Source organism: Dicentrarchus labrax, unplaced genomic scaffold (genome assembly GCF_905237075.1).
Source record: "Dicentrarchus labrax unplaced genomic scaffold, dlabrax2021, whole genome shotgun sequence".
In the NCBI taxonomy this organism is placed as follows: Eukaryota; Metazoa; Chordata; class Actinopteri; family Moronidae; genus Dicentrarchus; species Dicentrarchus labrax.
In genome coordinates, this window is record NW_026136707.1 from 15,874,463 (window position 1) to 15,889,538 (window position 15,076).

A 15,076-nucleotide genomic window follows, 5' to 3' on the forward strand; every position below is an offset into this window, starting at 1 on the left:
AGGAACTGCACCATGACCCACAGCAAAGGCGTTAGACGGGAACAGAAAAGTGGGGGAAAGAGGTAGAGAAGAGGAGGGGGAGAAGTAGAAGAAAGGCAGATGGGGCTTAGAAGGAGCTGAGGGACCTTTGACAACCCTGCTATTGTCTGGCAGTCAGGCAGAAGAGGGAGAGAAGAGGGATTCAATAGCAACTACAGTAGTCAGATACTGGAAGCATTCTCTCTGACATCTGTTGTCGGGAGGGAAACATTATTGTGTGCATGTGTACGTGTAGGTCCATGTACTGTATGCAAGGCTTTGATTTCCCATCCCCCTGTCTCCCTTAACTATATTCTTTGTATCTATTTAATGCTTTACAGTCATCTGCAACGTGATTGCCAAAGTCATTCTAATTACATTTAAAAAATTGTCGGTTGATTACTAAATTATATTCAGATAGATTCTACAGATATGTAAAATAGTTTCATTAGAGGACATGGTGTAAAACTTTGACATACATAAGTCTGCTTACAGTCTATATTCTTAAATGTTAATTAGTGAGAAGCATAACACACCGACGCCCACATTTAGTCAAAATCAAATACATTTACTTCATAACGTTTTTATGTTTTTGATGCAGAAACATAACAATAACATAAATCATTACTGTAAGATCTGTCAAAATGATTTGCAACGTTGCTCAAACTCTCTTTAAATAAAGCATTGAAAAAAATGCACACATTTGATATACATGTACAGTGTGCGCTTGATTGATCATCAGTGTTAATAATCAAAATAAAAATAGTAACATTTATTAAAGAACATTTTATGACATATATTTTACTTATACTTGACTTATATGATAAAACATAAGGTCCTCCTGTTTTCAGAAATTCAGGTCTTGATCAAGAATACTTGATCAAGTCACATTCCCTTCACAACTATAGGTAACACTACCCAATAAAGGCAAAGTATGCAATCTGAATGTAATTAGGTTTGTTAGTATTCCATTACTTAACACAAAGCTTTCATTAAATCTACTGTTGCTTGAAATTAACAAGTACCCAGTTAGCAAAGACCTGCAACAAATGCATTTAAGTTTGTACGGTTTTGCAGAGACTTCCATTTCTCTGTACTGTCAGGTGAGTGACAGAAAACTGAGCATAATGTAATGCACACACAACCTGAGTGCAGTGAAATAACAGTAAAATCCAACTTTGACTCAGGGTTTCGTGTTTACTGAGATGGATTATCTACCTTTGGCAATTATGGAAGTTGTTTCTCAGACTATATTATCACAAATGGCAACAAATGATTTCTTTGAGGTAAAACGACCCTTGAAATTCAACTAAACTGTTTACAGACGTCAACAGGGATAATGTGAAGGAGAGGGTCAACCCTGATTATTGGTTCAGATGTAAAACACCAGTGTCAGGCCTAGTTGAAGGACGTTCTCACCACCCTGCAAACAATAGGCCAGGGAATGGTCAGCGAGCTGTAATTAGCTGTGATTAGGACCCTCTAATCCTTTGTTTACCATTTCTTTCGTCTGATGGCTTTTCACATTGCACAGTACCCCATTCTCCCTCTCTGACTCTTTCTCTCTTAACCATAAGTCCTTCATCTCTCTATTTACCCGCACTGTCAACAGCAGCAACACCCCCTGAATGTCTCTCACTTTTTATTATAGAATAGCTCCTCAGTTGATCTGTGTCTTTGTGTGCGTCTTATATCGCCTTTAAAGAAGCCTTTCTGGTGCTTAGTTATGGTTCTTTCTTTTTATTCTTTAACCTTACATTTTCTTTAAAGGCCATGCTTGTTTGTTTTGTAAGAAGGGAAACTCTACAAAGAATCATCTTTTCACTCTTTGACCCCTCGGCCTTTTGCCATTTTGCTGAAACGCTCAGACTAAGCTACCTCTTCTCTTCTCTTCTCTTCTCTTCTCTTCTCTTCTCTTCTCTTCTCTACAGTAGGTTCTTTAAAAAGAGTCCTTACTGCATCCCTATGACTCATTATGTACTCATTATGTAGGATATGTTCATAATCTTCCTGGCTATTTTTAAAGAATACCTAAAGAGTATTTTATAATAGCACCTCAGTCATATTTTATGCATTTGCAAACCAAAGATTGTCATCAGCTATCTCTCGACCTCGTTGTCTTCTCTCCTCTCCTCCATCTGCCATCTGTAGCAGATGGACGGTTCAAACAGTCAGACAGACACAGACAGAAGGCTCTGTCTGTGTCTGTCTGACTGACATCAAAAATCACTCCTTGAAACGAATACCTGTGTGGTTTATCGTGACAGAATGTGTCATTTATGAATTTCAATCTTGAGATAGTGTTGGCCTGAGATAGAAGCACAACTAGCACAGGTGGTACAGTAAATGTTTTCTCTTTTTTTATAGATAAATTGCTTGCCAAAATACAGTAAAATTTCCTTTTTTCCAGCAAATGGCAATGTATTATTTTACAGTTGATGACTGTACAGAGAGAACAAAAGCGAAACACGATTATAACAAAAGGTCTTAGGACTAACACAGGACATTGCAATTACCCAGTATGCACCTGAGCCACTAAACTAGCATCTGTTGTTGGAGCATTTGAACCTTAATGGACAGAATATGTAAAAAAACACTCAAAAATGCAGAGTAAGTCACGTTTCCTACAGTCAGCACTGTGTTTTACTGTTTTTCTTCATTTATACACAAATCTCCAACCATATCAGCATCTTCTGGGTTATTCACTATTACCAGTGTAACAGATAAGGGATTTATGATACAATGTTAAGTGGATGTATTCATTTATAGGGTATGATACCGGGCAGGATGACAAGATAAGCAGTTATGGAATTATGATAAATGAACTAATAAAAGTGTGTCTGTGTGTGTGCGTTAATAGGTCTCTCTCTCTCTCTCTCTCTGTGTGTGTGTGTGTGTGTGTGTGTGTGTGACCGCTTCCACAATTTGGACTCATTTCTGTTATCATGTGGGAGGTTTCACATGTAACATTTCTCTTTATATTTCAGTCTTTCAAATGAAGAGTGAGTCAGTTTTTGGGATAATTTGTTTAGTCAGTAATTCCAAGAAAAAGAAGTCAGATAAAAAAAGAGAACAGCACATAGTTCAAAGGAGACTCCCAAGATGCTATTTTTAGGGGGATTTATTTTACATGTTTTGTAAAGCCAGATAAGAAGAGCAGATGCAGGATGTGTGTTAGAGCTTGGGCAGTTGACTAAGGTTCATATTGTGTGTTTGTATTTGTGTCATTTTGTTCAATAAAGAAAATCTGAAACCTGCAGACTTGTGAATTTATCGTATTTTCTGAGTTTTGTCTGAGAAACCTGCACATCAGAAGTAAAAGCATTTTGTTTTCAAAGGGAGTTATCTTTTCAATTATCTATTGATTAGTCCTTCATTCTGGCTGTTTGTCCCTGGCTGAGGTGAATGTGAATTCATGTGTGTCGGTCTCCTCTCCTTCTTTTAGTAGATCAGTTTGTGTGCCACACTGAGGCCATTGCAGACATCGTGATCCTGGTGGACGGCTCCTGGAGTATTGGTCGGCTTAACTTCCGGCTGGTCCGCATGTTCTTGGAAAACCTGGTCAATGCCTTTGATGTTGGCATCGATAAGACAAGGATAGGTGGGTCCCTGCTACTTCCCATCTTGAACAGATGGTGCACCATGGGACCAATATGGTCTATTGATGTTTGTTTAAATGTTTTAATTTCTTTAATACAGATTGTATTGATTTTACTCATTGTGTCAGAATATAGTGCTGTTTATGTATCGGCTATTGTGTCTAAGTAAGCATATAATACAAGCAAATGACAAGTTGTGTATGTATATGTATATGTGTTTGTAGGTCTGGCTCAGTACAGTGGTGATCCCAGGATAGAGTGGCATCTAAATACTTTCTACACCAAAGATGCGGTCATTGATGCCGTCAAGAATCTGCCATACAAAGGAGGAAATACTCTCACAGGTGCTGGATTTCACATATACTATCTTTTTTTATGTTAACCCGTACAGGATACTAGTTTAACTTGTTAAGAATTTGTAAATAGAAAACTTTTCTTCTTTCCTTTTCTCCTTTTTGTCGCACCATACACTACTTTCCCATTCTTCTCCTGCTCCTGTTCTTTTATACTTACTTATCTCTCTTGAATTTTTTTTTTCATCCTTGTCTCCTTTTCATTATCAATTCATCCACCCTGCTCCCCCTCTTTGTGTCTCCCTCCTTCATCCCTCCTCCTCCTGTGTCTCCCTCTTTGTCTGTCCAGGCCTTGCGTTGATGTTTATCCTGGAGAACTGTTTCAAGCCTGAATCTGGCTCACGGGTCGGTGTACCCAAGATTGGGATCCTCATCACGGACGGGAAGTCGCAGGATGACGTCATACCACCTGCAGAGAGCCTGCAAAATGCTGGCGTTGAGCTTTTTGCTATTGGTGAGAATGGACAAACACAAACACACTCATGAAGAGTGACATCCAGGTTGGGATTTTTTTAAATGTGAACATCTTCCAGCCACTGACCAGCATTTGGCTGGTTGCTGGTGCTAATTTCCCACCCTGATCTGTGCCACAATGAGTTAAAAAAAAACACTTGCACTTGGAACTAAACTTCCTCAATACTTTACTCCCCTACTGTGCTATCATGTATTTATAAGGAGAATGCTTGTTAATCTCTAAATGTAATGCTAACAATCATACATTTGCCCTTACCTTCCCAGGTGTGAAGAATGCCGATGAGAACGAGTTGCATTCCATCGCCTCAGAGCCGAGCGACACTCATGTGTACAATGTGGCCGACTTCAACATCATGAGCTCCATAGTGGAGGGACTGACTAGAACAGTGTGTGAACAAGTGGTGCAGCAAGACAAGGACATCAAGCAGAGTAAGGAGACAATGAGACAGAGGGACTGTGCAGCAGTTATGCATACGTAATATCTCAGTTAAGCATTTTTATGCACTTACAAACTAGAGTAGTAACTCCACTCAGCTCATTAACTATTCAAAGTAAGCAAAGTATAAGTAGTCAAGTCGACAGTGATTACTTTGGCTCTTCCTAATGTTTCCTTAAATGACTGGTGTGAATAAACCCCTTTATATTTAGATAAAGCTTCAGTGGCTAGAGATGGTCGTATTTAATGCCAATTCTCTATTGGGAGGGCGGTTTCATATAGCAGCAAAATAGAAATGGTATCCTGCTATAAAAAAAAGTGATTATTTTAGGACACATTGTCTTCTTTCATCATCCTGATTTTTCCTCTAACAAGTTTCAATCTCTGTGGATATAAAGATGCAGGATGAAAAAACAAGAAAGGGGAAGTCTTTAAAAGGACACCATAAATCCAGTCTAATATGTTTTGATTATATTTCACCACTATCTCCTGTTACTCTGATCCTCAATGCGAGTACGTTTTTCTACTTAAAAGTCCCTCACTGGCAGTGATTTATTTGAATCTGATGCAATCTCTTATCCTTTCCTTTTTGTATGCTTTTATTTCTTCAGAACAGACACCAGAGACGACGGGGGCACCACTTGACCTGGTGACATCAGAAGTAATGGCCCGAAGCTTTCGGATTTCATGGAGCCACGCCCCTGGACACGTACAGAAATATAGAGTGGTTTATTACCCTGCTCAGGGAGGAGAACCACAGGAGGTATATACTGTGTTTGCTAAGAGCACCATTACGTTTACTGTACTAAAAATGTGTCTTTAAGTTTAATTAGGAAAAGCTGATGGAGGAAATAACCACCAAAAACAATTGTATCACTATATGAAATTAACAAATACCCATATCATTCACACAGCTTACAAATCTAATGAGGTTCACTGTAACCTGAAACCTTTTCATGCATACGCATTATAACAAAAGCAAGACTAAAAAAATACTGAGTTCAGGAGTCTCAGAGAGGTGGGTCTAAGCCAGAGTAGGCTCTGGTTTTCCATCATATTTACTACACCAATGAGAGTCACTGTATCTGAGGTCTTCAGGCAGGTATGGATTGAGCTCAGTTTTTCCCTGAGGTGCTGGTGGTATCATTCATCCATACCTCTCGCTCTCATCCCCTCCATTCACAAATCCCCTGAACATCCATGCAGGTAATGAAGGCCCGCTAGAAATGATACTCTGGCTGATCCAGGCACCTGCTTGATTTTTCCAGAACATTTGACCACAGAAACCATTAAATCTTTTGCTTAGCTGGGTTTACAGGGACCAGATGGTCTGGAGCCGCATGTGAGGAGACCTTTCCAGCTGGCTCAGCCCGGACCTAATCTGTATCACAACTGTCATCCATTCAGATCAGAATGAAAAAATATTATTTTGCTTTAGACGTTTGTGCTTTATCCCATTCAATAAATCGATTGTTTTTCCCTTGCTCTACCATTCTCTTTCAATCTCTCTTTCCTGCCCTGCCATCCTCTCTCATTCCTCTCTTCCATTTGTCAATTTCATCTTCCCCTATTTTATTGCCCCACTTTCCATTTTTCCTGCCATTCTTTGTCCCCCTACCTCTCCCTCCTTTTCTTCTTCTCCCACCCATTTCCGCACCCCATTTCTTCTTTTCTCCCTGTGCCTTCCATCATATTTCACCCTTCCCCCTTTCCTCCTCCTGGTCTCCAGGCGGTAGTGGATGGTAGTGAAACTTCAGTAGTGTTACAGCATCTCAGCTCTCTCACGGAGTACCAGCTGGCTGTGTTTGCTGTGTACGCTCAAGAGGCAAGTGAGGCTCTGAGAGGATCAGAAACAACCCGTAAGTTTATTCTTGCACACAAACACATGCAGAAATGTACTTACAAAACCTCACACCAATGCTTCAGTCAACATCTGAGATCACAAGTTAATAACAATGGCTTGGAAGTTTGACAGCTATGGAAGCCAGACATATTGTAAACTTTTCATTCATAATACAGGAAGATGAGGTTCTTTTACACGTCCACTAAAATTAACATCAGTTAAATTCTATTAAATTGATTTATATAGTGCTAAACATCCTGCCAAAACTGTGTGTTGTGATATTCTAACAATTTCTGAAACTCAAACAAAATCAAAATCACAAAATCAAATCAAAAGACCAAGTTTATTAGTATGAGTCCTCCTTGATTAAACTGTGCCGTATGTTTGTCTGTGTGTGTGTGTGTGTGTGTGTGTGTGTGTGTGTGTGTGTGTGTGTGTGTGTGTGCGTGCGTGCGTGTGTGTGTGTGTGTGTGTGTAGTGGCCCTTCCCACGGTGACGGGCCTCCAGCTGTTTGATGTGACTCAGAGCACCATTAAGGCAAGATGGGACAGTGTGGATGGAGTCTCTGGCTACATGCTGCTGTATGCACCACTTTCAGTTGCTGGAGACATGGATGAGAAGGAGGTATTGAAAGAAAGTAAAAGAAGAAATAAAAGATATATTGAACAGATTAATCCTTATTCAATTCATAGTTTTAAACAGTATCTGGGAGTCCAAGGGTTTGTTTTAAATGCTGCATTTGTGCGTGTTTGTTTGTCTGTAGGTCAAGTTATCGGATGCAGTGACTGAGTTGGAGCTGGATGGTCTCATTCCTCACACTGAATACACCGTCACTGTTTATGCCATGTATGGAGAGGAAGCTGGAGACCCTATTACAAACCAGGAAACTACATGTGAGTAATGCACAAGCACACACACATACAGTTTCTTTTTTTACTTCTATCATTATGAGGGCCTTCATTCTGAATCTTAATCTAATCTTATCTGTAAAAACAAGTAAATCCTCAAACAGTCCCAAAAAACTTTTAAAACTGGTTCCTACACAGCTAAAAGTGCAAGAGTTTACAAATACACACCAAACCAACATATTCTCTCTCCCCCAAGTACCGCTGAGTGCTCCCAGCAATCTCCAGTTCTCTGACATCACTCACAACTCTGCCCACATCAGCTGGGACCCTGCGCCCAGAGGAGTTAAAGGTTACCGTATCATGTGGGTCAAGACAGATGGACTAGTCACGCAGGAGGTGTGTGTCACACACATGACGTTGTGATTTTATGTCTTTAAGATGTATTTCTTCTCTATCATTTTATTTGACAGCATTTTTAATCTTTGAGCATCTGCATCGGGTTGAGAAGAGATGGGAAAAAGTGAAAAAAGAGGGTGGCAGGATAGAACAAAAGGGGAGATTAATTGTAAGAATTTTTGTTCTTAGTATGAAAAGGTCAGACTAAAATTCGTATTGAGCACTGATAGAAATCATCTTGAAAAATAAACGGATATTGCAATAGTGTGCATGTGCTTCAGCACAAGCTGTACAAACTCCTAAAACTTGCACATACAGTAAAAATGTGTGCTTGTGTCAGATGTGTTTACCAAACACTAGCAGCACGTCAGTACACATTAATCCTGAAGTTTATTCTTTTGGAAAGCCTGGTCAACGTCCAATTACAGAGGCACTATTGCAAACAACAAACTAAATAACGAGAACTAGAAGAAACTCTGTTAGTGGACGTTTTAGTGGGTTTGTCACCCTTTTAGCTGACTGGTTGAACTATTCTATGTTTGTATAGACATAACTGGGTTTTTGTGTGGATATGTCATGTGTCTTTGTGTGTTGTGCAGGTGGAGGTGGGAGATATGAACTCTTATGACCTCAGTGATTTGAGGTCTCTGATGGAGTACTCAGTGGCCATCTACGCTGTGTACGACGTGGGCCAATCAGAGCCACTCACAGACGGATTCACTACCAGTAAGAAAAGCTTTTTGTCGCTTTTTGACTGTAAGGATACATTTGTTCTTTTTTTTTATTATTATAGTTCAATTAGTCTTCCATATTGGTGTTATCCCATTTACCATTGTCACCATCTCTGCTGAAAACAATTCTGTCTCAATTTTCTTGAAAATAGTTGTATCAATACCATTAGAAGGCAAACCATTTCTCTCTTAGTGCCAAACGGTGTTGAATTTTATTACCCATACTGGTCCTTCTGCTATTTTGGCAGTCTGCCCATCTCATTTACACCTCAGCATAATAGCCCAGTCACATTAAAAGGTCATTTCACTGTCCCTTACTATTCTGTCACGCTAACAGATATTGATTTGTAGGAATATCCCTTTAAGCAACCAGCAGTTGGACTCCAGTGCTGAGTCAGCTGAAAGAAATGTATTTCTGGCAAGAAGCTATTAAATACTCACTCTTAAGGGCCATGTTGATTTCTATTTATCTCCTGGCAAACTTTGTTCAATGGAGCAGGTTTAAGAAAGGGAGCTGGATTTGTTAGTTTTAGTTTGATGTGTTAGCAATTGTAAGGTTTTTTTGTGAAGGACTGTGAAATGGTGGGAACCTGCTTGATCAGAGTTCACATCAAAATGCTGTGGTACAACAGAGTTGTTGTAAGTTAGGATAATTGCTGAACAGTTAACTTAAGAACTGTTAACCTAAAAATAAATTGGCCCCTGCAGTCAGGTCTGTGATCGTGCCGCTGAAGCTAGCTCATGGTTATGGGGCTTTTACCATACTACTTGTTGCATAATGCACATTGGTATTTTAACTTTTCATATTTTTCACTGTGAAACAATGACACAGTTTCATTCTTACTCTGGCTTGGTGCAACCAGAGTGTATGTTCAGTTTTTTTTGCAGCTGCAGTTATTTGTGGAAACAAACATTCAATGTTTGTACTAGCATTTAAAATATGTGTTGTTACACCACAGCAGTATTTTTTTCATGCACCATTTCCAAGAAAATTGCATCCTGCAGTTGCAGTGCCGCCAAGCACCCACCGGTCAGTTCTTTGTCTATTGCCCAGTAGGGCAGGTCATATACTGCTAATTGGGAGGCATACAGAGGAAAAACCAGTGCAGAATACTCTGTAAATAGCCTACTGCATAAAATTAAGGCAAAATTGGAACATTGTTAAAAAATGTGCAGCATGCAAATAACACTTAAGGGTAAAAGAAAAATGAAAATGCAAATAAACTCAATCTCTACCTCTCAGCTCCAGTTCCTGGTCCTTTGAATCTGCGCTCCAATGATGTCAGCACCGACGGCTTCCAGGTCAGCTGGGATCACTCAGCCAATGACATCGCCCTCTACAAACTCTCCTGGGCACCATTAACAGGTGGTGACACAAAGGAGGTCAGTACTAATAAAACACCGTATGTGGAGGTGTTTGTTTTTGGACACAGTTTTCTTGAAGATGTTTTCACCATCAAGACATGAAATGTGACAGTGAAGACAGATCATTGTCAACGCTATAGGCATGAAACAAGAAATGTGATAAAAATAATAAACCAGTTTATATTTGAGCATCAAAAGATAAATAACCTGCATAGATTGCTAATTTTTCATTTAGCCAGGGGTCCACTTATTATCTCTATCTCCAGAGAAAGTGGCTGCACTCCATGTGCCCAGATAAAAGGGAGCCTGTACTCTATACACTTGCATATACGCTTAACTACACTACTGGTAGCTGGTAAAACCTCTGCCATGGCTGAGTATAAATAAAAGCTAAATAAATCCAGAAATTAATGGCTTGGGTATTTTATTACCATGATCTGGGGTTTAGAGACAGCTGGACTCCAGCGATAGAGCCCTTAGGTCCGTAACAGTGTGTGTTTGTGTGTGTGCTCATGTTGTGTAAGTGTGTGTGTTTGTGTGTTTTTCTGAGAGTCATCAGAGCTGAAAATAACACTCTGGGGAGTTGGAGAGGTGGGCTGGTAATTCCGCCAGCATAGAGAAAGGGATACACGCAGCTTTTCTCTGTCTCTCACCCACATACTCTACACATGTCCACACAAACACACATTTACATCCTCCACCAACTGCTTTGTATTGTTATATCTGAGAGGAGATTAAACATAATACAATCAAACAGCCACACAGACACCGATACACAAACAGAGTAAAAGATTACAGACTAAAACTTAATGCTAAACTACAGATCCATGAGAAGGGTAAATTATATCATTGATTCTTTTGTTCCTTCGTGCTGTTTTGAAAGCAAGTTTTGGGTCTTTCTGTGCTCTTTGTTAATCAATACAATATCTGATTGACTCTACTCTTAAATCAGTTAAGTACTGCACATGGCAATGCTATAAAATATAGAAAGACGTCTGACTAAATGCAAGGAAATGTACAAAGAATAGAGAGGTAATGAATCAATAAAGATGCACTTGCTCCAGTGAAAAATCAAATGGCCGGCCCCACTGGTGAAATTTGCATGTAACTGTGCCTCAAAGAGCTCTGCAAGGAACCAAATTCCTGCACATAATATGTTTATTGAGTCATCTACAGTAAATTCCAATTTCAGTGTTGCTCTCCATGGAAGCAGGCTGTACTTTTGATGACCTCTTTGTATTTACCTTGGGGTCTAATCCCTTTCTGTGTCGTACAAATTATTGTGGTCGTTTGGAGTCCTGCAGCAGTACTTGATCCAACTGACTGTTGTATTCAGGGGAAACCACACATTTCTGAATTAGTCATATTATGATGATCATCTTTGTAAGTCTTACATTGGCCTTCAGTCAGATTGTATTTTTGTTTAACATAAAGTACTTTTAAATGCGGTGAACTTAATTTCTACAATTCATAATTTATTCAACGTGGTATTACAACCAATTCCCCATACAGTTTGTTTTCATAGACACCAGCTTTTTAAAATATGCACCACGATTTCCTGCTGTTTTCATGACTGAAATTACGAGCACTGAGGCGATTTGTTATTTTATGTTTTTAGCAGCTTTCTCTACTAAAATTCAGTGATGACCTTGGTTTTGAAAGTCTGGTGTTGCACTTAGAGTATAAATAATCTTGTCAGACTGTTGGTTAATGCCCAGATTTCTATCACATCTTGAGCGTAACTTAGGAAACTCTTCTTATTTATTTTCTTTTAGCAAATATAGTAGCAACAAATGGAGCTACAAAACAGAAGAAGATTGCCTAAAATGTTAACATCATATTGTGAAACACAACATGACAAAATGTCATTTAAAATGGAAAGAACTTATTAGGTTTTGCTTGTTTTTATAGTTTTCAAGTTCAAGTTGGTAATACAGACACCTTTAAACTCAGATTATAGCTCTGGATGAAAGTGCAACATTATAAACATTCAGTGACAACTGTCCTTCATAATACTGTTCAGTTTACTGTTCAGATATTTTTGGAAGTCATATGAAACTAAGAATGTGTGTGTTTCTCTGCTGTAGGTGGTCTTGAGTGGAACTGATAACAGATACAGCCTGATCGGTCTGAGTCCATCTACAGAGTACGAAGTTATGCTGACGGCCGTATTCAAGGACGAATCCGAGAGTGACACTGTCTCTGTTATAGATACCACATGTAAGTGACATTAGCCTGTTTGACCGGCATGTACAGCTATTTTGTTTCTTACTCAGGCAGTCTGGGTATTTCAAATCTAATCAAGAAAAAACTTGCCAAAAGTCAGAATCTAAAAACTTCCAGAGATGAGAGAAAGAGACGTGTAAGATCCCCTTAGTTGCACTGATGTGGAAATTAGCCTGTGACCTAACTAACCCTCTTCACCAAAGTGCCATTGTCTGCTGAGAATAGTCCAATCACACATACCTTTACGATCGTAAAATTACCATTTCTGAGTTCAAAGCAGAGCTCTGCATGAGTCCATTTGCATTGATTTGTTTGTCACTGCTTATCTCAGAAGACGAAAATCTATTTTCCCATCAATGATTTGTTATGTATTTCTATCTAATTGCCTTAGTTATTGATACAGAGAGTTGTTGATGAGAGTTTCTATCCAATTATCTGATTTATTCTCTCTGTATTTCCTCAGTGGCCGTGGCAACAACGATTGCTACCACAACCACAGGTAAGAAGTGTCCAAATTGCTTTTGTGTAAAATTCCCAAATGTTTGTTGTGAAAGTGTTCAAAGCATCACACTCTAAATATTGCACATGATTACAGTTTGATAGCTGAGTTTTGGGCTGTAAGGCAAATGAATGTGAAGCAACCTGTCTTGACATCGTCATTGTATGATAAAGCCAAAAATTTACCTGAAACGATGCGATACGGTTGGACATGTCATGTTGGATTAAAATTGTACCATTAAATGCATTTGTATTTATTATTTTTGTCATATTAAAACCTTAAGAGAGCCTCTTTAAACAATTTTGCTTGCATGTGTCCAGTGGGCCGCAGGCTAAGTTCAAGCGGTACTTGCTTTACAAAACTATCCTGGCAGACAGACTGGCCAAATTTTAATCATGATTCAGGCCAAAGCATCTGTCTAGAAAGTCTACTGCCATTGAAATGTGAAAAGCTCTACCAGTTGCCAGTGCATGCTGATGCTGCCAGAGTGCAACCACAGTTCTAGCAAGTTCCCGAAGCAGAGTTTTTGGTCTTTGTTGCTCATTTAGTTTCAGGAAGCAAACCAGAATTACTGAGGGCTTAGAAAAGCTCCACACTGTCTGTTCTGACTAAGGTTGATGAATGCAAAACTGTAACCCGGATAACATTCTCTAGCAGGATGCGCGTTATTAAAACCGTTTGGAAGATCTTTTGCGATTTTATACGTGTGTTTACCAAGTTGGCTTCACCCAGATGACTGTAGTTCAAACTTCATTATCTCAGAGGCGACCCGGAGGCCATCTGGATTGTGTTTTGTATGAGGGGCAGGCTACAGCTAAGTCGAGAGTCAGAGCAGTTTCACCACTCACAGCTCTAAAATCTTAAAAAGCATACTTACTTAACTCCCTGTCCTCACTATCCTAGAAACTTTAAAACAGCACATCTGCTTTGTTTAAAACTTTTAAGTGCTCCTGTGAATCACAACTTGTGGTTTCACAAAAGTGGCCGACACAAAGAGAGCGACAGAGTCTCTGTTCATAGTTTAAGGCTGAATTATGTATGGAGCCCTCACACTGATTTCTATCCACACAGGACTGCATAGACTTTAAAACATGTCTACTTGGTTTAAAGCCATCATCAAGATTGATTAAACAAAAAATAAACAAAAACACTTGAAATGCTATTTTTAAACTCCCAAGTAGTGTTCATAAGAAAAAAAAAGGAGCTCCATCTGGGCCAGATTTTACTGCAACTTCATCCAGCACCTCACAGCTGTCTGAGCATGTTGGCACTTTGACAGTAGCCTTTATGATTTTCTTTTAGCGTACTGGCATTTGACTGACACTTTCCTAATCCACAATTTACCAATCCACATTAAAAGTGTGAAGAAATCACAGCTCAAGCCAAGATTTTGCATTTGTGTTTGATACATAAATCCTACAGTAACTGTTGTCTGTGATGTGGTGTGACAGTGGCACGTCAAGCTGTGAGAAACCTTCAGCTGGGTGACGAGACCACCCAGAGCTTAGAGGCATCATGGGAGCTGGAAGACCCCCACGTGGAGAGCTACAGGGTCACCTACGCTGGCCTTACGGGCGACAACAAAGAGGAGTCTGTGAGTTGATCAAGTTGTGAGCTGTTACTGTAAAAGTCAAATCATTTACACATAATTAAGTAGAAATTTCTCTCTTTTAAGAGCTTTTTTTACATCCCTATTACATAGTGTCTAAAGTCACTCTCCAATGGTCACATTCAAACACAGATCTCAAACACTAGCATGTAAACACACACAAATGTCTCCCCGGGTGAGTAGTGAACGCTGATTATATGGAATAGACAAAACTGGAGTTGTGTTTGGAGGAGGATCCTTGTTATTTCACACCTCCAGCCAACTGGATGGCACTGTGGCGGTCAGTGTCGGGTCATCTACTCCAATCAAAAAACTGATTACACTTTTAGTCCCGGTCCACTCGGCCTCTCCTTCCTGATTCCTCTCTCTGTGTTAAGAGCCCTTGAGCTCAGTGCCGTGTACTGACCCTGATCACTGATGCACACACACACACACACACACACACACACACACACACACACACACACACACACACACACACACACACACACGTGCACTCACACATACTCTGCCTCTCCCTTCCTCTCCTTCTGTCTCTCTGTTTTTCTGTTTTCCCCTCTTCTCTTTGCACCACCCTCCCCTTACTTCCCCCCACTCCCTCCCTCCCTCCCCTCCTGTTTTAATTTCCCAATGTGGTGTCAGAGCAGTAGAAGATGGAGAGGCCAGGCCAAGCCAGAAG

At 39.8% G+C, this 15,076-nt stretch overlaps 1 protein-coding gene across 1 annotated transcript in view; it reads left to right on the forward strand.

Annotated features, from left to right (window-relative positions):
* LOC127367349 (collagen alpha-1(XIV) chain-like) overlaps positions 1-15,076 on the forward strand; it is a 111,641-nt gene that overhangs the window by 21,145 nt on the left and 75,420 nt on the right. Inside the window, exons 5-18 of the mRNA XM_051407111.1 lie at positions 3,464-3,619; positions 3,842-3,961; positions 4,260-4,424; positions 4,709-4,873; positions 5,492-5,643; positions 6,610-6,739; positions 7,202-7,347; positions 7,487-7,616; positions 7,828-7,967; positions 8,567-8,693; positions 9,942-10,081; positions 12,151-12,283; positions 12,753-12,788; positions 14,240-14,382. Coding sequence (XP_051263071.1) covers positions 3,464-3,619; positions 3,842-3,961; positions 4,260-4,424; positions 4,709-4,873; positions 5,492-5,643; positions 6,610-6,739; positions 7,202-7,347; positions 7,487-7,616; positions 7,828-7,967; positions 8,567-8,693; positions 9,942-10,081; positions 12,151-12,283; positions 12,753-12,788; positions 14,240-14,382 — 1,883 coding nt within the window. The remainder of the gene's footprint in view (positions 1-3,463; positions 3,620-3,841; positions 3,962-4,259; positions 4,425-4,708; positions 4,874-5,491; positions 5,644-6,609; positions 6,740-7,201; positions 7,348-7,486; positions 7,617-7,827; positions 7,968-8,566; positions 8,694-9,941; positions 10,082-12,150; positions 12,284-12,752; positions 12,789-14,239; positions 14,383-15,076) is intronic.